This window comes from Sceloporus occidentalis, unplaced genomic scaffold (genome assembly GCF_023333645.1).
Source record: "Sceloporus occidentalis isolate IW3139 unplaced genomic scaffold, rSceOcc1.0.p SCAF_1, whole genome shotgun sequence".
In the NCBI taxonomy this organism is placed as follows: domain Eukaryota; kingdom Metazoa; phylum Chordata; class Lepidosauria; order Squamata; family Phrynosomatidae; genus Sceloporus; species Sceloporus occidentalis.
In genome coordinates, this window is record NW_028316981.1 from 165,947,957 (window position 1) to 165,972,724 (window position 24,768).

The 24,768-nt window shown below is 42.5% G+C and overlaps 1 protein-coding gene across 1 annotated transcript; it reads right to left on the bottom strand.

Moving 5' to 3' along the window:
* Positions 1 to 1,353: 1,353 nt before the first annotated feature.
* On the bottom strand, positions 1,354 to 24,768 carry LOC149322657 (TBC1 domain family member 15-like). The gene is made up of 12 exons (XM_089530877.1): positions 24,665 to 24,768; positions 21,748 to 21,864; positions 19,701 to 19,915; positions 16,518 to 16,697; positions 16,291 to 16,376; positions 15,356 to 15,459; positions 12,005 to 12,072; positions 9,600 to 9,746; positions 7,994 to 8,084; positions 5,068 to 5,192; positions 4,184 to 4,328; positions 1,354 to 1,538 (listed from the first exon to the last, which is right to left on the bottom strand). The coding sequence occupies exons 1-12, from the start codon at positions 24,766 to 24,768 to the stop codon at positions 1,487 to 1,489; spliced, it is 1,434 nt and encodes a 477-aa protein (XP_089387003.1). The 3' UTR covers positions 1,354 to 1,486.

The following is a 24,768-nucleotide window of genomic DNA, read 5'->3' on the forward strand; positions in this document are numbered from 1 at the left end:
TGCTTGCCAAGCACCCGGGCTGCAGTTTATGGCTCCGTCACCTGCGCCTGAACTCGCTGCTGTAATAAAGCAGCATTGGAGAGGGAAGGAGGGGGGCACCAGGCCATTTGTTATCTCCCTCCAGCCCACCCTCCAGAGCTGCTTGCTCTTGCTCTGCACTCACTCCCAAAGACTGATGCTGCCTGGCCAGGGAAGAAGGAGGCGGGGGGGGGGGGAGGAGGATCCTGCCCTCTGCAAGCAGCTAACAGGGACATCTCAGAGTCAGGATCATGATAGAAACCTGGGAAGAGTCACCTTCAGTTCAGCAGCTACAGCCAGGAGCTTCCCTGTCGGCCTCTTTGTTGTTGTTGTTGTGCGCTTTCCAGTCCTTTCTGACTTATGGCAACCTTAATGAGGCTGCATCTCCACTGGAAAAATGGTAACCAGTTTGACACCATTTTGACTGCTGTGGCTCAATGCTATGGAAGTCTAGAAATTTTCCCAGAATTCCACAGCTTTAAGCCAGTGTCATACTGGATACCATTTCTCCACTGCAGATGCAGCCTAAAGCAACCTTATCATGGGGTTTTCTTGGCAATATGCCTGTGGCCTAAAAGGGAGGCTGTGGAGTAGTGCCATTGCAGCTGGGATTATGTCCTTCCAGACTTACTGGAGAGGCTACACTGCAGTATTGCCAGGGTGCTTCTGATGTCCTAGCCTTTTTTCATTGCCCCCTCTGCTTCCCGCTTACCCCCTCAGCATGCTTATGCTATATTTGTTTCACATGTGGGGATGTGACCCTTCTTCCTCAATCAATGTTAATTCCACCTACTTATTCATCTTGTTCACATGTGCTGGTTTTGAGCAGAGGAATGCTGTTCTTACTTCTTCTCTCCCAGCTATGAAAACTCCTAACTTTATCCTGATTAGTTTCGTGTGTACTTGGCTGCATCTGCACTACAGAAATAATGCAGTGTGATACTGGTTTATTTGCCATGGCTCAGTGCTATGGAATTCTGGAAATTGTAGTTTTGTGGCACAGTGGTTGAGTGTTGGATTGTGACTCTGGAGACCAGGGTTTGATTCCCAGATCAGCCATGAAACCCACTGAGTGACCTTGGGCAAGTCACACTCTCTCAACCTCAGAGGATGGCAACAGCAAACCTCTGCTGAAGAAACTTGCCAAGAAAATCCCATGATAGGGTTGCCATAAGTCAGAAACAACTTGGAGGTACACAGCAACTGTGAAGCTAGCATAATTTAGTAGTGTAAGATATCCATTTTGAATGAAGGGATGCCTAAGGACTACTAGGTTGGCTTATGAAGAGGCCTTGACATGATGTTTAGTTGATATGCTTATAGTTTTATTGGTGATTTGCTCCCAAAGAGGATGTGATCTCATTTTTTTCCTGCAGGAGGTAGTGAAGTCCATTTTCTCCCATGGAGTGTGTGTGTTGGATGTTCATTGTAGTCATCTGTAGAGTCCTGCTTTTCTGGCACATGTCACTTATGTCCTCTCCTCCCCGTGTAGAGTGTTCAGCTGAAGTCTGCCTTGCAACCTATTGTGACATTAGCATTGTTTAAGTCCACCATGAATGACATTTGATGGCAATCTTTCATATCATCTCTCCTGTTGGAATCTACATCAAGACTCTATTTTTGTTTGCCTTTTGAGAGCATAAGTACAGTGGGTTCCAAAGGATGCCCCATCTACCTTAGCATTCTGTGGTTTGGCAAGTCTACTGGACTTGACTCTTTGATGGGATCTAGTCTGGTTTTACACACAGTTATTCTAGCATTAGTGGCTTGACAGTGATAGAGTTAAGTAACTTTAGACTCTGGACAATGATCCTACAGATACACCCCTTGCCTTCCACAGTGGTGTCTGATGGCTTTCATGTCAGTAGGTCAATGAATTTGTTCTGGGGTTTAGTTTTAACTTTGAAAGTGTATCCGAGGAGCTGAACTTGCTTTAGGGATTAGCACTATGGATAACTCCATGAAATTTAAGACTAAATCCCAGAGCAGCCTCACCTTACCTGAAGGACCCATTCCCACTTACTGGAAAATCCATTTCTTGAACTGATTCTTGAAACCAGTTCTGAACTATCCCCTCATCCCTACTTTAAATGGTAACTATTACTATTCAAAATTTGGTGAGCAAGTCCTGTGGTGCATTTGGACTTCTTGCTCTAGTCTAGGATTTACTCCAGAGTCCTACTCTGCTGGCAACACTGGGACCAAGGAAATATACCAGGGAAGTGCCAAAGAAAGGCATATGGATAGCATATGGCTTGCCACCTCTTGCCCTTGACACCTGGCATTGCCCTTTAAATCTCCAGCTGAAGATGGAGAGAAAAAGACCCATTCCTTTTCACAAATGTGTAATCTGTTTCTATGCCTAGAGGTTCCCAAGTGTGTTGGTCAGCAGATGAAAAATGGACTGGGTAAAGCGGTGAGAGAAGGCAGATAACAGGGCCTGGGAAGGAACTGGCAGAAGAAACACTGGTTCCTCTTTGTTGGCTTCAGCTGGAGTTTCAAAATGCAACTTTTGGAGTAAGCTGTCTGGAGCATTAGACCCTGAGTTATACCTACTGCTTTACTTAGTCCTCCACATCACTTGCTAGTTAAAAGGTACACTGTTTGTGAAACTTTAGGGTGTATGGCTGGCTACTAGCCCCCAATCTTTTCACTCCTGTCTCTTCCTTCAAATCTTGTTTGAAAAGCCCCACCTTTTTTTGTGAAATCTTTGGTTGCATTTTCTATGCCTATTACAAGGGTGGGCATAGAAAATGCCCTAGCCCTAGCTAATGGTGAGGGGTGCTGGGAGTTGCAGTCCAATAGTGCTGGACAATTTGCCCTTTGCCCACTTTTGCAGGGGGTGGGGCTTCCTGGGGAGGTGCAAAAAGGGCAATCTCCCCCTGCCTTGCTGCCACAGTGCATACAATGCTCTCAACCTTCTTAGACCCCCTGGCCTTCTGAGTCCTGCATGGCCACGGCTGCACAGGAATTGGAAGGCAGTCACCCCTGCCTGTCTCCCTGGTTTACTACCCCTTCTGGGGTGTCACCTGGTGTGGTCTTCATCCCCCCCCCCCCCCGATGCCACTGACTTCAACTACGCTTATAAGTTACCAAGCGTGAAACCAGGAACCATGTTGTTCACAATGACATTAATGTAACAGGGCAGTCTGCTGTCCTTTTGGATCAGAGAAATGAGGAAGGAGAATCCCTATGGGTATCCAAGAACAGAGTCCAAGTGCCACCTAGATATGGAGTTTGGAGGTAGTTTGACCTTCTAGGCCATAAGAACAGGGCAAATTGCCTTGTTCTGGCCTGGTACTGTTGATTATGTGCAGCATTTGCCCAATGCTTTCCTATTACTTGCTACCTGGTCCTTTTAAGTGGAGTTGTGAACACAGGACATTCTGGGTATAAAGCAGATCTTTTACTTCGGTGTTATGGTTCCTCCGCACGCTATACATGAGAGCCATTAACTTATTGGGGACTTTTAGGCAAGCTACTGTCTCTTGGCCTCAGCCCTCCATCTGCAGCAGGGCAATAATGATAATACAGTTGGCTCGCCTTATCCACGGATTCCTTATCCACGGATTCAACTATCCACAACTTGAAAACATTAAAAAAAATGCAAAAAGAAAACCTCGATTTTACCATTTTATATATGAGACACCATTTTACTAGCCCACTGTATTTAATGGGACTTGAATATCCATGGATTTTTATATCCACGGGGGTCCTGTAACCAAACCCCAGTGGATAGCAAGGGCCTTCTGTACTGTCTTACCTTGGAGGGTTGCTGTATGGTTCTGAAAAGTAATGCCTGTGGAATGCTTTGAATTCTTCTACTGTTTTAGACGTACAAAATATTATCATTAAGTGATCTCATAATCCAAAATATATCTACTGAGTTTTTTGTAGAAAGAGGGTTGTTTGTTAGTAATACACACACATATATATCTGCTTTCTCTCCAAAGAGCTCAAGGCAGTGTACATGTTTCCCTCCTCCCTACTTTTATCCTCATAACAACCCTGTAAGGTAAGTCAGGCTGAAAGAGACAAGGTGACTGGCCAAAGGCCTCTCAGTGAGTTCTGGGACTCAGTGGGGACTACACATTGGTTTCTCTAGGTCCCACCTCCTAACTACTACGGCATAGAGATTTAGTTCTTAGTGGGAAATTTTGCATACCTTTGTGCAAACAGGAAAAAGTCATTGACATCATGGTATTGTAGCAGTTGCTTCCTGTTCTGGATCAGGACAGCAATGCAAAGCAGCACCTCAAATGTGATCTCATCCCGGTCCACAGAACTGAATGGAGCAGGTACCTCTTCACCTATGAGCAGAGAATATTGTGTTTTCCCTGCAGCTTTCTTTTAGACCATGGCTCTGATAACAGGATTAATAAATCTGAAAGCTATCTTGATGAAAGACATTAGGGGATGACAATCGTGGGAGACAAAGGGATAAGACTGGCATGGGTTGTTAGGCTGGGTTCTCCTCTGAGGAAACCTTCCGCTTTTCTCTTCTGCTGCTAGAGCAAAAACATAAATTTACACAGGTTCAAATTCTGCAAAATTGTCAAATGTGACACCACTATCATCCCCCTTTATTTGGAAGATTTTATTAATCTTCAGACTAAAATTGTACTGTAGGATGCTTACCAAATGCATTTTTAAAATACCAAGGCATTGGTGACAAAATAGGAATATAATTTTGTATTCTTCATGACTGAGGGCTTTAAATATTAAAATGTTTTATTTAAAAACCGTTTGTCACTTTAAGATGGCATTTAGACCTGAAAGACCATGACAACTTTGCTGCATGAAGACATGTGGACATATATGGAGAGATTTCTTTCCAGAAATGGCACTGGAGAAAGGATGTGGCATTAGTGGCTCAGTCTTATTCTAAATTAAATACATACTTATAAAAGAAGCATTGGACACTCATGACCAAGTCATGAGAAGCTATTAATTGGCCCATTTGGATTTTCTTCCCTAGGAATGCCCCCTCCCAAAAACTTCCTAAATAACCTGAAATTAGATCTGCCCTCCAAAGAATAAAGTTCTCACCTTCTCTACGAGTCCGCCATATCCAAGCTCCAAAATTCATCTTCTCTGTCTCCAAAGCACTGATCTCTAGGACTCTCACAGCATCCTGGTGGTCTAAGTCCTTCTGGAAAAGTAGCAGCAGCCACCTGTGCAGGAGCCCAAGGTGCATGAAAGAGGATCAATAAGGTAAGAACTTCTTCTCCCCCAACAATGGTGCACACCCCTTCCTTAGAGAAAGCCTTGTAGTTCATTTGTGGGTGTTTCTTCTTTTGCCAGGCTTAGATCTTATACAAACAACCCATGGGGACTCAATCCTGGCATCTACTTTGGAAGGTTGCCATGGATTAGATACAGTGCATGTTTCTCAGCACTTAGTATTCAGAACTGGCCTCCCCTCTAAATTAAAAATAGAAATTTAAATTTGAGGGCAGAAGCTTCCACTTCAAGGGATTATTGTTTTTAGGCAGGCTAATCTATCTATTTTATTTTATTTTTATCCTGCCTTTCTCCCATTGCAGGACCCAAGGCACTGCATGATACCTTAAAAACACAATTTGCTGTTGTTGTGTGCCTCCAAGTCATCTTTGACTTATGGCAACCCTAAGGCAAACCTATCATAGTGTTTTCTTGGCAAGTTTCAATACAATTTTTAAAAAAAATCTTAATATAAAAGTTAAAATACAATTAAACTAACCAATTTTAAAACACAAGTTAAAAACATAAATTAAAACAGCATTGAAATTAATTTTTAAACGTGATGAAATAGAAACATTACATTCCCTCCTATTAAAAGCTTTATCTGCTGTCACCTAATGCCTCATTTAATATAAATAAACATCTTCACTTGCTGGTGGAAAGAAGGCAGGGAAGAGGCCAGTTGGACCTTCCATGGAAGAGAGTTCGAGAAGACTCTCTCTCTTTCTCTCTCTCATGCTAGGGAATTCTGGGAACTGAAGTTTTGTGAGACATTTAGCTTTCTCTGTCACAGAGCTCTGGTGCCATAATAAACTACAATTCTCAGGATTCCCTAGCACTTAGCCAGGACAATTAAAGCGGTCTCAACTGCAGTGTGTTTTGGACCTCTCTCTCTCTCTCTTTGTCTTTCTCCTTCTCTCATCCTTACTGACTGCACCTGTGAAAGTGGTAGAATTGAGAGAAAGCCTTCCCCTGCAGATCTTAAGGCATGTGCTGGTTTATATAAGGAAATACAATCTTTCAACAGTCTCAACCAAAGCCCTGTAGGATTTTCAAAATGCAAAACAACACTTTGGCCTGTTACAGAAAAGCCAAAATAAAGCTGCTTCGAGTCACAGTGGAGGTATGGTGTTTCAATGATGCATGTGTCCTAAGAGTCCAGAAGCCACACCAAAGCCACGCTCCAGGGCTGGAGCATGGCTTTGGTGTGGCTTCTGGACTCTTAGGACGCATGCATCATTGAAACACCATACCTCCACTGTGACTCGAAGCAGCTTTATTTTGGCTGTCTGTAACAGGCCTGAGAATCCTTTTTAAAATCCGCACACTTCAAACTATTTAGGAAACAGTCATCCCCATATCTGAGTCCACTAGTGACCACTGCTTCATTTTTTCCTGGCATCTCTATGCAGATTGATGGCTCTCTGACTGGTACCACTCCACAGACCATCACTTTAAACAGCACTGCCCTAAATGTTCTGGACTGCAACTCCCAGTATTCTTGACCATTTGGTATGCTGGATAAGACTGGTGGGAGTTGGGATCGTGAGCAACTGGGGTGCATCAAATCAGAAAAGACTTATATGCAGCATATAATAAATAGACATGTGGGTTTAAACACAAAGGGATAAAAAAACCATCTGAATGCCACTGGCCTATGATGCAAAACACACTGTCCTCCCTTCATTGTGACTTTAACACACTCAGCAGAACAAGAGACACTAGTGCCAGTCAGCACTTGAAATATTCCTTCGCCACCATTTAGTGAGCCCACCCCAACATAACTACACAAGTGAATATTAAAGCGACATCTCAAGAAGAGTGAGGTTACCCTTCTTTGTTACAACCGTAAGGTAATGTGATTACCTTTCTTCTTGGAAAAATGAATTAATTATAAACCATAGCTGGTTAATTCCAAAGTCTACCTTTGGAAATACAGAAGGTCAAATTTGCAAGAAGAAAAGCAAAGGTTTTTGTATGGTTTCTGTATGGCTTAATATCTAAAAGATATATAGATGCTGACTGTACAGAGTAATCTTGCATAAGAAATTGTTAAAAATATGCTTAATTTGCATGATTTGATTTATACAAGTCACAAAATTCAGCTTTTTTGCTGCAGAATGTGGTTGCCTCTAAAAGCAGCTTTCCCCAACTTTGCATCCTCAGATATTTATTGTTCAGTTACAGCTCCCATCATGCCAAGCAAGCCTTGCCAATGATTGGGAATGATGGGAACTGGAGTCAACTACATCTGAAGACCCAAGGTTGGGAAAAGCTGTTCGAGTTTGTGATTGATAATAATGCTGTGTTAGAATAAGAGCTTGAAAATGATTAAAGATGAATTCATGATCTCTAATTTGTCAAAGCTTTCAGCATTGCTTATAAAAGTTGTTTAAATGCTTAAATGAGAACAATGTTAAAGTTGAGTAATAAGGGAAAAATCATGTTATTTTGATCTGTTTAATTTTGGGGCATATTTGCAGAGGGGCTGACCATTTTTGATCCTCTTTATCTATTATGTTCTTTGAAACATACTTAAAACCAGCTACAGTTTATAATTAATTATAGTTACTAGTGCAGAATTAGTGATTGAAGCAATGATATAATTATGTTTCCCCCTAAAATGATCACTGTCAATGGATTAAATCCAAAATTAAGGGCAATGAATTAGGCTAATACCCAATGTTTTAAAATTCCAGTCAAAATCACTTCTATATCCACTTCCTTCTTGGATGGGCAGACTCATTTTTACCTGAGGCAGAAGATCAGCTTTTCCTTGGACACACTCTCTATGTGGCTGTACAGTTCTGGGTCCACATGTCTCAGAACTTCCTCGCAGATTTCTGCATGGACACAGCAGGAGAGAATGAGGTCTTTGTGGATCTCCTGCTGCCTCCTCCCAGCACCTCTCTTCTTGCTGTCATCTCCTCCCTTTTCTCTTGGAGGAGCAGCAACAATGGGCAAGAGGGGGTGATGGTGGGTGACAAAAGAACCGACTGTGTGATCTTACTGTGCCACATTGGCAAAAAAGGTCAGATCACCTTGAAGCCAAATGAATGTTCACATGAAAAATTAGACATACACAATCATTTGCTGAAACGTCCCCAAGACCAAAGGAAAATCATTAGGGTGTGCAGGAGTCAGTCAGTGGATCACCTTGTCCATCTTGCAATTTGTCATCTTTATAATTATCAGAAGTTGAATACGTTCAAAGCTTGGAAATGTTGTGAAGTCAAAGGCTTTCATGGCTGGCATCCATAGTTTTTTGTGGGATTTTTGGGCTATCTGGCCATGTCCTAGAAGAGTTTGTTCCTGATGTTTCGCCAGCAACTGTGGCTGGCATCTTCAGAGAAATGCAGATTGATGGCTTCTCTGAAGATGCCAGCCACAGTTGCTGGTGAAACATCAGGAATAAACTCTTCTAGAACATGGCCACATAACCCGAAAAACCAAAAACTTGGAAATGTTACTTTTTTGGACTACAACTCCCAGAACCCTCCTGTCTGTTCTGGCTGGGAGATTCTGGCTATTGTAGTCCAAAAGGTTACTTTCCCAAGTTTCAATTAAATTATACATCTATATGCATTTGGCTTCTTTGTATCATTTATACAGGCTGAAGAATTTACCTTTTCTTAGCACTATAGATTTAACAGTGCACAGCACAGCCCTTTCCTACAGCTATAATCTCATCTTCCAAAGCCTAATATGTACAGTGCAGCCAATAGAAGTCAGGAGACATTGCACCTACATGTATTAGTTAAAGATCCCCCTTTTTCTATCCTGTTGCTTAGTAACTGCCCACTCTCATCTCTTTTTTGCTCCCTAACAGAAGACAGCAATAATATTTCAGAAGAAGCCACAGTGGGTTTTCCAACCTCATTATGAGTGCAGTTTTCTCCTCATTTTGCAATTTGCATGAGAGATGTTCATTTTAACAAGTTGAAATGCAGGTTACGTGCCAATTTTGCTTCTTCTCCTATGTTCCAGGCAGGATGCCCACTCACCTTTATTTTATTTTATTTTTTAAATATACACATGTATACTTAAACATTTACAGGTTCACCCTTTCCCGTACTCTTTTTTTTTTTAAATACAAATTTATATATACTGGAAAGGTACAAAAATGTTGTGATAATTGGACAACATATCTGGATAACATCACAGGCACCAGGCAGTTGGTGGTTTCCACAATTCCCTTTCACTGAAAATTTGTGGAATTATCCTGTCACTACTATCAATAATTTCCAAGCTTAAGACTGCAGATTACTTTTGCATCAAATGTGGTCTTGGTGCTTCTAAACTAGTGCCACTGTCCAATGAATGTTGCATCTGTCTTCAGCCCTCCTTTTCTCACTCACGTGTCTTGCGGCGCACACCCATGGTTGTGAACCTCCATGCTGAACGTCGCATGTATCCCACAAAGCACCAGAAGGCTTCGGTCTCATTATCCAGGGTCTCCAGAAAGCGACTGGCAAAGTCATTCATGCCATGGCAGTACCCAATGTCTGCAGTGAAGACAAAGGAATGAGAAGCACAAAAGAAGTAGTGCAAGAGGTGTGAACCAAAATTTCAGCCATTTGGCCAAAGCATGGCAAGCACAAAATTGAAATCTAGGTGACCTAGTTAGAAGTAGAACCATAACAGCTAGAAAAATGATAGTGTTACAGAGTCAAGAAGTAAGATAATTTCCTCTAACATTTTATGGGCCTTGTGTAATCATATACCCCTGTATTTTTACTCAAGGATGGCTATCTGAGCACACCTCTACAATTACACATTGCAAATGATTTCTCTACTGACTATATGCTGTGTGTATTTATTTCCATTGCAATAACCTAGCCTTCTCTGCTTTAAAAGCAAAGCAAATGCTCATTATTTGGGTTCAAAGCACACTGCAAAATGAATAATAAATACCCTGTAACACATTGGTATATTTATTACATAATATTTCCTCTGGATATCTAATTAGATGTAGGTTGTACTGGCTTCTGCTAATTTAAGTATGCACAGGACTACAGCCCTAAAAGATCAAATTAACCTTGCAACTATGTAAAATGGCAGTCTGGACATGCACAAGCCAACTTGATTTTTCCATTACATGCTTGGATCTGTGGGCTTGTGTGCTCAAGTAAAGATGTATCTATCTCCAGTTAGACTGACATATAGGAATCTGAACAAAATTAACTTCCTAAACTCTGCAGATTTGCAATGACCAGGATAGAAGGTGGAAGATGGCTTTTACCACCAACCTGCTGATTACTTTTTTTTTAAAAAAATCATTCAGTGGTTTCATTGAAGTAAAAATAATGACTCTGGCTCCAGGGATGGTGTACATCTGCCATTTTGGGTGTGTGTATCAGAGAGCCAACATGCTATAGTGGTTTGAGTGTTGGACTAGGACACTGCAAGACCAGATTTCAATTCCTGCTCAGCCATGGAAATTCATTGGGTGACCTTGGGCAAGTCACACTCTCTCAGCCTCAGAGAAGGGCAAGGGCAAAACCCTGCTGGACACATTCTGCCAAGAAACTCTTGTGACAGAGTTGCCTTGGTCACACCATAACTCAGAAGTGGCTTGAAGGCACACAACAACATCTAGTAGCTCACCCCAACCTCCTTCTGATAGCCCCCCTGCCCTAGCTGTCAGAGCTGCAGCAGTAGGGCAGGCAAAAGTAGTGTAGTTTTCCATTCCCCAACATGTGCTGTACATTGTAAAGACATAACAGGGGAGGGCTGAAAGCTAGCAATGCTTATTGCCATTTTAAAACGTTTCAAGGAAAATCTAGGATTTATCAGTGATTTATCAAGAACATGTGGCAGAAAAACAAAACAGGGAATTCACTGATAAATTAAAATACATAATTTGCAATAAATAAAAGTCACTCAAAAATTAATTGATTAAGTTTAAAATGTGGCTTGTTTAGATATGTGCCTAGTTTGTTCTTTTAAACTGATGTTGTGTTTTTAACTGAAGTTGTGTATTTGTTGGTCTGTTGCTGTTCCCCACCTCAATCCATGGGGAGAGTCAGGTAAGAAATAATAATAATAATAATAATAATAATAATAATAATAATAATGTGATTATCCATGATGTTGTGGTAGATTTTGAAATGCAGGCAACTCACCATGGTAGTCTCTTTATATTTGCCCCCTTGAAGAGTCCAAAATTCAAGTAGCAGTATTGATCCATCTTGACAAATCAAATTGTTTCTAGCAATTTTCATCTTCATGAAGAGCTAAGAGGTCGTAATTTACCACTTAAGACCAAGATATCCCTAAATATTTGTGTTAAATCAGGGCTCTCTCACAACAATATATTGTTGCTGGTAATATCCCCCCCCCTCTCTCATTCACACACAGCACTACTATGAGGAATGCTACTAAGCTCAGAGAGAATAGAGAAGCCTGAGAGGGGTGCCAGCTGATGCCAGGGTCCCTGCTCATCAAAACACCTCAGTGCTTCAACCCTGAGAAGCCTGGCTGTCCTACAATATGAGTGATAGCAGCAGGGATGTTCAGCAGCTACCCATGAAAATAAAGCTGGTTCAGTTCCAAAACCTCCTTGGGAAATGCTCTAAACTTCTTTGACAAACAGTTTGGATTGAAAAGGACTTGCCAAATTAAAAGCACTATATAAATGATGAATGGCAGAGCTGTAAAGTGTCAGAAAAGGAGGTGAACAGAGCAGAGAAACTGGCAGACACAGAACTGATGCCATCAGACAAGATTCCTGGAAGCAGGTTCTGTACAGCACTTTCCTCACCTTGGTGGAAGGCCACGTACGTGATGAGAATGTCTCGGAGATAAAGTAGGTTCACTAGTCCCTCACATCTGTAAAGAGAAAGAAAAGCCACAGGTTGGTACATCCAGGTTTGATTAAAAAATAAGAGCGAGGGGGAGAGAGAGAGAGAGAGAGAGAGAGAGAGAGAGAGAGAGAGAGAGAGGTGCCCAGCCTTGTAGGCCCCCCCTATTCTGAATGAGAAACTCTGCTCCTATCTGAGATATATGGAGGCTGGGTGAGATTACTCAGTGATGATAGAAAGGCAAAAGCTCTGTCTGGTCCCCTTGATGTTCAAACTATACACAAAGTCTTTGAGTGAGGTCAAGAGCAGTGGGATTCGAATATTGTGCAGTCCATACATCTATGACAAGCTGCTTTGATGCTCCTACAGCATGGAAATGATATTTTTATACACTTTAACTGCCATGGCTCAGTGCTATGGAATTCTGGGGACTGTGGTTTTATGAGAAATTTAGCCTTCTGTCAGAGAGTTCTGGTATCACAATTCCCATAATTTCATAACATTGAGCCATGGCAGTTAAAATGGTGTCAAACTGGATTATTTCTGCAGTGCAGATCCAGACTAAAACTCACAGAATCTTCTAGCTGCTGTGGCCACAGACTGAGGGGTCTGGGAGCTGTAGTCCAAAACAGGCACCTTTTTGAGTTCTGATTTCTTCTCTTCATAGAGGAAGGTATGCAGGTGCTGGACTAGTGCCCAGACACAGTAATGGGATTGGGCAAGGCCTGACAAATTGAAGTTCAATGCAGGCATAATGCAAGTTTTACTTGTAGGCAGTTACTCAGACCAGATGACCTGGGTTCATACTGAGCTAGAGAAGATTGCACTCCCTTTGCAAGATGAGGTTTGTAGCTTGGGGATGCTCCTGGATCCCTTACTGCTATTAGAAGATCAAATAGCCTTTCTAGCTTGGAGTTCCTTTCCTCAGACTATTATGGCTTATTTAGAGACAGATAATCTTGCTCTGGTAACCTCCCATAATCTCTTTTATGTGCACCTGCCTTTCAACTTGGCCAGAAACCTCAGCTAGTGAAAAATATGGCTGTGACTGTTTTAGCAGGGATCCAGACATTACAATAATATTATTGTGGTCCTTTGCAGGCTTCCAATTGGTTTCTAGGCCCACTTCAACATACAGGTTTTGACCAAAGTTTGGAAATACTACTTTTCTAGACTGCAGCTCCCAGACTCTCCCAGGCAGTCTAACCTATATTCATACTGTTTGGGGGATTTAGCAAGATGGAGTCCCCAAAAGTAACTTTTTTAGGTTTTAGTCTTGACCAATAAATAATTACAAGGCTCAGAATCATAGCACCTGATGGAATGCCTCCTCCCACTTGTGGCATCAGGTCATCTAGGAAAGCCAAAGTTTGGCAAGTGGGTATGACAGAGAGAGCAGTCTTGGTGGCCATCACTCTTGCTTTGGAACATTCCCCAGGGAAGCCCATCTGGCACCTTGCACAATTATCTTTGCGCCACCAGGCAGAAGATTTCTTTATTGTTGCAGGCACTTCATGCATTTTTGATCTATTACTTTCGTATTTTGAAGATGGCTTTAGCTGGTTTGTTCTATCTTTGTATTTTGTATTTTTTGTGGTGCTCTGTTGATACATGCTTCCTAGATTTTTATACTATGCTGGATTCCAATGATTCATTGTGGTTTTTAAAATTTTTATTATGATGTATTTAACTGTTGTACTATGCACAAAGAACTAGTTTTATGAGGCATTTCATTAATGTAATAAATTTTCCTCCTTCTCCTCTTCCTCTTAAGCCCCCCCCCCCCACCTTTAAAGCACAGGGCAGGGGCTCTAGTTTGACAAGAGCAGTGGTTCCAGGGGAAGAAAGTGATATCCTTTGTCATGCACTGTTTTTCCAATTTAATCCACCCCATCCCTGCTGCTCCCTGCCCCCAGCACTATTACCAAGGTGGGTGTTTACCAAGAAAGCAGCTCAGTGGGAAGTTAAAACACCCCTTCATCCAATGTAAAGGCCATAAGCAGTGTGGCCATGTGTTCTGTTTTACAGTGGAGAGACCTCTAAAGGAAGATGTCATCTATCTGAATGGCTGTCCAGATCAAGTTTAGTTTCAAGATAAAGATAAGATGGAAGAGTAGTGGTCTTAAACTTGTGAATCTACCTGGACAGTAGGCTGAGCAGGCAGGCTGACCAATCACCAGGTCACTGTCTTACACACTAAGGTGAGAGGTGCTGTATTTGTATTTCCATTTAAATTATAGTAATCGTTTATAGATTTGATGATATGTTATATGCAAAGCTTAAGCACATATCTTCTTCTTTTTTTTTTCTGTGGCGATGCCTAAGTGGCCACTGTAGCTCTGAACAATACTGGAGTACTATTGACTGCTTTTAAACATTAAAATAGAAATTGTCAGGAGACACAATAGCAGATGTCATATCTGTCTTTGCCATCAGGTTTTAGTTTTGAATGGCTTCTTTTTTGCATATTGCAGACTGAAAAGTAGGAAGAGAGAGAAATTTCAGCTGGCGAACACTCAGAGGTTGTTAATATGTCAAATATGTCAAACTGAGTGCTATAGAAAGCCAGATAATCCCAGAAAGTAACATGTTATGATTTCCTTCTTGGAGAAGAAGACAGCCATATGCAAACTTTGGTGAAATCTGCCCAAGCATTCTAGTACTCTAAATGAGGAGTGGATAGGACAACCTTAAATCCTACCAAATCAAAAACAACACATAAATTATAGACTCAGTTTAGAAATTGGATTACCAGTTCCCATAATCTCCCAGTCAGCATGGGTAGTCACCATGTTGGCTAGGATATCCTGGTGACTGCATTCCAAAAAGGTAACTGTTCTACTTGTACGCTACCCTAAGAGCTCGTGATATGGGGTGAAAAACAAATATTTTTATTAGTAAGTAAACAAATAATAAACAGTTCTAAGCTGACCTAGGCACTGGGGAAGGAGGGTCAAGCGCGCACACATGCACCCCTCCCTTCTTCCCTGGCACCTCACATGTCCAGCATCCTCCCCAGAAACCCTCGGTAGGCATTTGGGTGGTGGGCATCCCCCTCCCAAAGCCCCAGGCACCTGCACTGAGTGACATCAACACTAGGGACATGAGTGCCCACCAGGAACTTCCTGAAGAGAGGGGTATTAATAATAATAATAATAATAATAATAATAATAATAATAATAATAATCTGAATTAACAAGTCCTGGTTTTACTATGTTTTTGCTGTGTGCCACTACCCAGCTCTTTGTTTTGGCTTGGTTAGGACTGAGGAAGTGTGTATGTGTGTGGGTGTGGGGGGAGCAGTGTCTTACTGGAAGAAGGTTCTATGCCGATCAGTTTGGGGAACGTCAACATCAATGTCTTTTAGTGCTTGTTGGAACTGCCGTTCATCGATGTACTGGAGAGGCAAGTTATCCTGGCAAAGAGAATTGTATCAATGTTAGTATAAGGCCTAATCGGTCCTTATAAATTCCATGGGATAACTATAGGTTGACAGGTGACTTGAAGACATCTGTATATACACACAGTGCATAAATACCCTAAAAGTACCAGATCCCCTCTGATCTTGGAGGGGTCAGCCCTGGTCAGCAGTTGGATGGGAGACCACCAACACATACCAGGTGCTGTAGGCTGTATTTTAGAAGAAGGAACTGGCAAAACCACCTTTCTTGCCTATGAATACTCTATGATATTTATAGGGTGTCCAATAGTCAACAGGCAACTTGGAGGCATACACACATGGGCGTGCACATTATGGGAGTCCCCGTAAATAATACAGAGTGCCATTTGGGAAAAAAGCATTTTCAGCCTAATCATAGCTGTTATATAGTGGTGGTACACATGTCATCTGCACACAATTTAACATCTGGGGACAACATAATGAGAGCCACAATCAAGTTTTCCAGCAGTTTAATCAAAAGATAGAAGTAGGCATGGGGAGTGAGGGTTAGAGTAGACTGGATCCACAACACTGGGTTAATTTTGGGTTTTTTGATACTGTTTTCCCAGTCTAAACTGCTTGCTCTGTCTGGCTGCCCAGGGCTTTTGGTGATTGGCCTAAATCTTACTGTTCCTAAGCGGAATAACTATTGTAACTATTGATTTACCAAGTTGGCCATTGTTCCCGTAGGTTTACTGTAGTTTGGACTAGCAATTGGATTTAGGCTGTGGTTCACTTCTGTAAAGGCCCACCCCTATGACTAAACTTCACAACTCCCAGAGTACTGATTATGGCTTTATTACTCACTTCGTTGTAAATATCTGTAGATGGCTTGGCTGCATCAAGTTCCCTTTGTTGTTCATCATGCTTCTGGATGGCCAAACAAAGCTCCACTGTAGGGGAAAGTGAGAAGTAAGCACCATAGCACCTGCTAGCTATGGTACCTGCAAAAGAAATTGGGGAGGACTCTGTTGCCCCACCCAATGGGAGGATCCTAGATAAACAGAAAGCTAAAAGGCACTGGTGGCACTTACAGTCAGAGTGAACTCTCATGGTGGCAGCCCAGGGGAAGCGCTGTTTCCATGATTGTTTCATCCAGTGATACTGAGAGATCATTTGCTGGTCCAGCTCTCTCCTTTCTTCAGTTGTGGATTTCTCAGGATACACGCCAAAAAGAAACTTCCAGGTGATTTTTCTCTCACTAGGGTGGGTGCCTTAGACAAGAAATAACCCCCACATCCAGCCATGGTGGGTAACAATCATTCAAGAGATGTAAAGACACCCTCCTCATTCTCTCTTAGCAGTGCAGTATTGGTGGGATCGACTCAGAGCTGATCCACTAATTTAAGCTTCCAAACTTATTTTTTGTTACCCTGGTGGGGGACTTTGTTCTGTGGGTAGAGAAGAAGATAACTCTCTGGGAAAGGGTTAAGCACCTCTCCCCATTACTATCTTTCTACTTGATATTGCTCTCTCCTGAATTTGCTTCCCCTCACTACCTGGCTCCTTTCTTTCTAAAAAGATCTTGCTTGGACTTTGATATGCAGAAAAGTAAAGAACCTGGAAGTGGTCTTTAGCATCCATTATTATATTCTGTGCCCTCCCCTATGTCTTGTTCAGAATCACAAAATATACACCTGATCATGTAATATACCCCACACTTGATTAGAATTACTCCAGCCTACTGTGCACCAGTATTGTCCAAAACCTCCATTAGATGACATACACAAGGCAGACATCCACTTTTTCACTTGCCATGAGGGAAGTATGCAACCACTCTTGCAGAGTGTAACAAATGGATGCTCTTTCTTGGAGCAGCAATCGGTATCATCCTGGTAGTTGTGAGACAATCTCAATAACTAACTACAAAGTTGGGAGAAAAGCTGGGGTAGTTCAACCAATTTATTATTTAGGCACCTGGACAGTAGAGCAGCCAAACCAGAGGGGAGACTAGTGATGTGCCCACCTTTTGGTATGGCCCAGTCCTCGATGCTCATCATTTTTGTTTTGGCTAGTTAGCCAAGAGTAAAAATTATGGGCCCTTAGGGATACATGATAACAGGATAGAACTGGCTTCAGCTTTTAAGTGGCCTGCCTTTTCTTTTCATATTTTCAAATGAGGATCTCTGGTGGGATCTATAGATTACAAATAGCAAAGAATTACAAAGCAAGAGGGCACAGAATCTTTTAGAGGTCAAGGCGTTTGTGTGAAGCACTGTAGAGTATGACCTTTTGTTTTAAGAACATAAGAAGTGCCTGAAGGATCTGATCCAGAGCTTGGAATCAATACTTATGGGACTAAATTCCCATGATTTCCCAATCAGCATGGAGAATGTGCTTCTTTTGTGATGATTATGGCCCGTTACAAACGGGCCAGAAAGTACGTGCAGAGCGTGTACTAGGGTTAGAAAGGGGCGGTGCTTCCGCACCCCCTAACCCTAGTGCGCGCTCTGTGCGCACAAAATGGTGGCGGCCGTTCCACACGGCAGCAGCCATGACAACATCACGACCACGCCGCCTTTATACGGGGCGGCACGGACATGATGTCCTCGCTCCGCGCCAGGGTGCTTAGTGCACCTTTAGCGCGGAGCAGGAAGGAGCTCCGTTTTGGAGCTCCTTCCTGGTTTGGTCCGCTGGGCGCAGCCTTCACACAGCTGCGCCCAGTGGACCAAAGGAGAAAGGGGCCAAGCGGCCCCTTTCTCCTCCTCCCCGCCGCCGCGGGGTGTCCTTGGGGCTTGAAGCCCCAAGGACACCCCTTTCCAGGCTGCGGGGAAGGGGCTTTTTGCTGCTTCCCTCCAGCCTGAAAAGTGGCGGATCGGGGCCTCAGCGGCTGCCGCTCTGGACACTGAGGCCCCAATACCCCGGGGAAAGGGGCAGGTGCAGTCCGCCCCAAACAGGCGGTCTGTAACCCGCCAAAGTTGCCTAACTTCAGGCTTGGGGAATTTCCTAGTGTTGCAGGACTGCACTGAACTCCCCTAAACCACCAGGGGTTGCACTGCTACTACTGCTGACATTCAGGCCTAACTCCCACTAAGGTTTAAACTGGATCATGATTCCAAATGATTCGGTTTAAATCACCATGGTTCCCACTTAATTTTAATCACTGAAGCAATTTGGAAATGGGGGGGCATGGTTTTACCCATTTAACCCACATTTTACCCAGCATCAAAAAGATGCTGATAAAATGGGGTGTTTTTTGGGCTGAATTGATTTATTTAGAAATAAATTGATTCAGCCCAAGTGGGAACCAGGCGGATTCAAATCGGATTTGAATTCGCCCTGGTTCCCACTGGCAGTGGCTTTCCCCCGGCCTCTCCGCCCCGGCCATGCCTCCCTCCGTTTCCGGCCTTCTCCCGTCACTGGCCTCTCTTGCTTGCTCTGTCTCCGACCTCTCTGTCCCTGGCCTCTTTCTTTCTGCTCCCCGCGGCCTCTTTACCGGCTTCCTGGGTTTCTGTGCAACCTTCTTACCAGCCTCCCCTTGCGGCTGTCCTGAACTGATTCCTGAAACTGGCACAAACACAGTGGGAACCGCTGTGTTTGCTGAACCGGTTTCAGGAATTGTATCTAAAGGTAAGTGGGAATTAGGCCTCAACTGATGTTGCCAGGGCTCCTGTACCAAAATTTGGTGGCTATGATGGAGGATCTCAGTGGTGCAGGAGGGTGCCAGAATGCATATAGAACTCTGCAGACTATTAGAGAAGAGTGTCTCCTTATCTTGTAGAAGGAAAGGAAAGGACAAAAGGGCTTTATTTTTTATAGAAAGTGCCAGATTTTGGTGATGATTTAAATGCCAGACGCAAGCGTCAGATAATTTTGGCAGAAATAGGGTGGGAAAGGCCTACAGAATCAGCTGGGAGTGTGTGCTAATGGTTTCCCATCCTTGCCTTTGTCATTTGACACATTGGGAGGTTGCCTGATTTGCAATCACTTCTCAACCCATATGGTCTGCAACCAGCAGCACAGTGTCTGGTGAAAGAGGCAAGATGAACAGCTTATAGTTTACACAGGGTGGTTGGGGGAATGAAAACTGATCAGTCCAACAACTGTGATATTTCTGTTCAGCGCTATGGTACTGAACTTGGTTTCCCGCATAGCATCCTTAATAGTCAGTCCAGCTTTCAGCATAGCTATCTACCCACTCAGGAGATGAAGGATACTAAAACTAGGCTGTGCCATCCCCAAGAAGATTCCTAGTGTGTAGATTGTTTTGCTAGTACCTCTCTCGTAGACAAGTTTGCGCATGCGGAAGATATCCAGCCTCCCCTCCCCATCAAATAGGCTGTAGATGGACTGGGAGGGAAGGGATGTGTTCTCTCTCTTAGAGCTGGAAGAAGTTGCAGCATCTTCATTGTGCTGGTCCTTGGGGCTCTGTCTACTGTTTGCTGTTTCTTCTTGTTCTTGTTTGGGGTTTGTCGTGAGCTGAGCATTCTTTCTGTGTTGGCACCATTAAGATTTTTGTTTTGTTTTTGTTTGTTTTTTGAAAAAAAAAGCAAAACATATCAGATTTTTAAAACAAGTCCCACAGATACCCCAATCTCCTGTTTAGGATGAAATTAGCTTTAGTACAAAACTAGAATTAAAACAAAGTTCCACATAAATTTAAAACTTGGCTTAGTACTTCAGACATAAAAGAAAATTTCTGTTGTCTGACACTTTCAAATTGTCCTTTTAAATTTTTGTTTTGAAAAGATTTTAAAAGATAACCTTCATGAGTTTGATAGGTATCCTCTACAAAGAGGGCCTCTTCAGTGCCCCTCTTTCTCCAGGAGGTATATCTCTGGACCAATCATTGGCCTTTAAGCACTAACATAACCTGTAATGTTGCTGTGTGCCTCCAAGTTGTTTCCAACTTATAGGGATCCCTAAGGTGAACCTATCATGGGGTTTTCATGGGAGGAGGGTTGACATTGCTTATGAGGCTGAGAGACTGTGACTTGCCTAAGGTTACTCAGTAGGTTTCTATGGCTGAGCAAACCAAATCTCATGCAATCCTAATTTAACCACACTGGCTGTCTTCTCTTAATAGTGCTTAAATTAATTTTATAGGCCCTAAATCTCTAAAGATACCACATCCAGTTTGATGTTGGAAGCTAAGCAGGGTCAGACCCTGCAGGTACTATAAGGTATATTTCAGAGGAAGGCACTGGCAAAAATACGTCTGAATATTCCTTACCTAAGAAAACATATACATTCGTGACAGGCAACTTGAAGAGGCATGCACATGCATACATGCACATTTTACCAAATTTTAGCTGTTCTCTGCACTTCTATTAAAGGATTTAATTGGCTTTTACAAGTTGTGTCTCCCTTATCCAAAATTATTGGGACCAAAAGTGTTTTGGATTTTTGGAGTTTTTTTATATTTCAGAATACCTGTATTTGCAGGTATACATAATGAGATATCTTGCAGATGGAACCCAAGTCTAGACACAGTCTTCCTTTATGTTTCATATACCTTATACACATAGTCTGAAGGTAATTTTATACAATACTTTTTAATATGTTCATGCTTGAAACAAAATTTATGTACATTGAACTATGAGAAATGAAAGGTGTCACTATCTCAGCCACCCATGTGGACAATTTTAGATTTTGGGGTATTTTGGATTTTGATGTTCTGGATAAGGGAGACTCAACCTGCAATATTCTAAATTTTCACTGCTAACTTTTAACCCCTTTCCCCTTAATTTTGTTTATCAACTGCAAATACAGACTGGCATCCATCAATCTATTAACAGAGTTTCAAATAAAAGTAGATTTATGAACCAGGTTTTAAGTTCTGTTTAAGAGCTGTTGGTGGCAGAGCCAACTGTACTTCCCAAGAGAGGAAATTCCAAAGTGATGGGGGCCTCCTCCAAAAATACCTTTTTTGGTGGATGACCTGATGAAATGTGATGGGCACATGAGCAGGCTGTGGCTGATCATAAGCACCATGAAAAAATTCAAGCAATGTTTGTTAGTAGAAAAAAGTAGCAATCTGAAGTGCACTGGGGACCAGTTTAACCAGTACATAATAATGATTGTCCAGGCTCCACAAAGCAACAGAATAGCTGCATTTTGGAGCAGCTGGAGCTTCCAAACTGCCTTCAGAGCTGTTCCTGTGCAGAATGCATGGTAGTAGTCCAACCCAGATATATCCAAAGCCTGAATAACTCTGGCATGGTCTGCTTACTCTAGTTAAGAGTGTAATTAGTGACTCAGTTATCCTCCTTTCCTTCTAAACCAGCCAAGCCAAACAATTTATTCTCTGGTAGATGCTCTGACCTTATATAGGATCCCAGACATGGACACAGAGTCTGCAGCAGATGATTACCGGAAACCTGTTCGAGTACCCACTGGGCCTGGTACTTAGCAAACTGAGACAGCAATGTGGTGGTTTCTCTGTGAGGAAGAGAAATGAGCAACAATGCAGAAGGTACCAACAGCAGGTATCAACTTTTCTGTTGGTTTTACTAGAATAGAACCATAGACTCTTAGAGTTGGAAGGGATCATAAGGGCCATTGAGTTCAACCTACTGTCATGCAGGAATTCATTGTTGTTGTGTGTACTCAAGCTGTTTCCAACTTATGGTGACCCTAAGGAGGCCCTGTCGTGGGTTTTCCTGGCAAAAGTTCTTTAGAGGGGGTTTGCCTTTGCTTTCCTCTGAGGCTGAGAGAGTGTGACTTGCCCAGGATCACCAGTGGATTTCCATGGCTGTGTGGGAATTTGAACTTTGGTCTTCAACGTTTAGTCCAGTGCTTAAACCACTATGTTACACTAGCTCTCAGTGCAGGAATACACAAGACAGGATTATAGACTTGATCAGCTAGAGTCTGGTGCAAAATAAAGTGAGACCTTTGGACCAATATGGAAACAAGCAAACAAAAAACAAAACAGAAAATTCACTGGCAAGCAATAGTTTTCATTAGGACTGTCTATATACACAAAATATGGTGCAAGTTTCAAAATCCTAACATTTCTTAGACAGGGTCATAAGCAGGTTAGTGGTGGGGAAGAGAAGTTTGTAGAAAGGGAGGCTGAAATGTCAGAATCATGCAATCTCTGTTATAATGAGATTGCATGATTCTGACATTTCAGACTCCCTTTCTACAAAGTGATGTGAAGTGATGGAGGAGTGGGGGCAGACTAGGTTGACCAAGCCACTGATGCATTGCCAAAATGAAGAAATTCGTCAAACAAAAAAGAATAAAAGATCTGCATATCATTTAAATATGTTTAACATATAGATACAAATTTAGAAACAATTACAGTGGGCCCTTGGAATCCGCTGGTGTTTAGTTCCAGGACCACCTGTGAATATGAAAATCTGTAGATGCTCAAACCTAATTAAATACAGTGTTGTAGTAAAATAGTGTCTATTTGTACAATGCCAAAGTTTTTTGGAATTTATATTTTTTTAAAAATATTTTCCAGCTCTGAATGTTTGAATCCATGAATAATGAATCCATGGATACAGAGGGCCAACTGTATAACAAATTTAAACAGAAAAGCAATCCATCTCACCATAGCGAGGGAAACTGTGACAAGTGTCACCTGCCTACTTTTTATAATGCTCACAGTGGAGGGCAACTTCAAGGCCCTCTCAGGTCTCCTTACTTAACATTTTCTTACTTTTAAAGTGGACTTGGGCTGGGGGACTGTCCTCTGACAACCTTTAAAAGAGAAGACTGTCTTCTATACATTTTAACACATAGCTAGCCCACTGTAGACATCAATAGTTTAAGGTTAAGCATTGTTATTCTGTGCGTTTGAATTGTTTCCAAGTTATGGTAGTCCTAAAGCAAACCTATCACCGGGTTTTCTTGGCAAGATTTGTTCAGTAGGGTTGGCCATTGCATTCATTTGAGGCTGAGACAGTATGACTTCCCAAGGTTACCCAGTGGGTTTCCAGTCATTGTTGTTGTTGTTTTAGTCTGAAGTTAAAGCTATCAGTCAAATGCTGGTCTCCTGGAGTCCAGTCCAGCACCCAAAACACTTCACCACAGTGGCTCAAGGCCAGGTATACTAGATATAGAGTTAAATAATAGCACGATGCCCTACAACAGTGCGTGACTAAGAATTTGTGTTTAGTGATGGAACTGATCTCTGGAGTCTTACACACACACACACACACACACACACACACACGCTCAATCCCTGGCACTGCCCTACTCTCCATCATTTTAGCAGGCTAGTTAGAACAGAATAGGTGGTGGTGGGGGGGAGGTAGTAATTGTCTCTGACTCTTTCGGCTTCTCTTGTAGATGTACTGCAAAACTTTCTCAGGAGATCTGTCAGTAGATCTAGATCTAACCTTTGCACATCTTTGGCTTATAAGATTTTGTAGACAGTTGATGGGAGAAGCCAGGTGGGCGAGATAAAATTTCACCATCTCCACAAACACCTAGCAGCTTAGGAAGAGTCCTTCAGAGTTGGACCCATATAACACAGCATCCCTATTTCCCTGCAATAGTAATCTGGAAACACTTACTAGGGAAAATCAAAGAAGAAAGTGCAAAGGCAGAACATAATGCTGAACATAAAGAAAACAAAAATAGTAAAAGAATCCCCATACCTAGGATCAAACATTGATAGACATGGGGACTGCAGTCAGGAAATCAGAAGAAGAGTAAGAATGGGGAGGGTGGTTATGAAAGAACTAGAAAAGATTCTAAAATGCAAAGATGTACAACTCAGCACAAAAGTTACAATTATACAAGCCACTGCATTCTCTATTACCATGTATGGATTTGAGAGCTGGACAGTTAAGAAAGAAGATAGGAGGAAAATCCATTCATTTGAGATGTGGTTCTGGAGAAGAGTACTGAGGACAGCCAAAAGGACAAACAAATGGGTCCTAGAGCAGATCAAGCCGGAAACCTCCCTCGAAGCCAAGTTGAACAAGCTGAGGCTGTTTTACTTCGGACACATCACGAGAAGAAAGGACTCACTGGAAAAGACAATAATGCTGGGAAAGATGGAGGTAACTAGGAAGAGAGGAAGGCCACATGCTAGATGGATGGACTCTATTAAGGAGGACACAGGTATGGGGTTGCAGGAATTAAGCAGACCAGTGGAGGACAGAGGGTCTTGGAGATGTTTCATTCATAGGGTGGCCATGAGTTGAGATCGACTAGGGGGCAGCTGGAATGTTTTTGGAAAGTCCATGGTGGGAAACTCTTTTCTGGTGTTATAACTTACCGGATTGCTCTTAACCAGCTCCATAGAAGCTGATACACCAGGTCCCTCGGCTCTGTGGCCTTCATCCCCTGCCTTGTGGTGCCATAGGTGTGGGGGCTATACAT

Excerpts from the sequence above, each read along its gene's own strand:
- LOC149322657 (XM_089530877.1), bottom strand. The coding sequence starts at position 24,768 with ATGTATAGCCCCCACACCTATGGCACCACAAGGCAGGGGATGAAGGCC. Across the intron at positions 12,073-15,355 it reads CGGCATAGAACCTTCTTCCA|ATGTGAGGGACTAGTGAACC; the intron begins GTAAGACACTGC and ends TTCTCTTTACAG. Across the intron at positions 8,085-9,599 it reads GGGTGTGCGCCGCAAGACAC|AAATCTGCGAGGAAGTTCTG; the intron begins GTGAGTGAGAAA and ends GTGTCCATGCAG.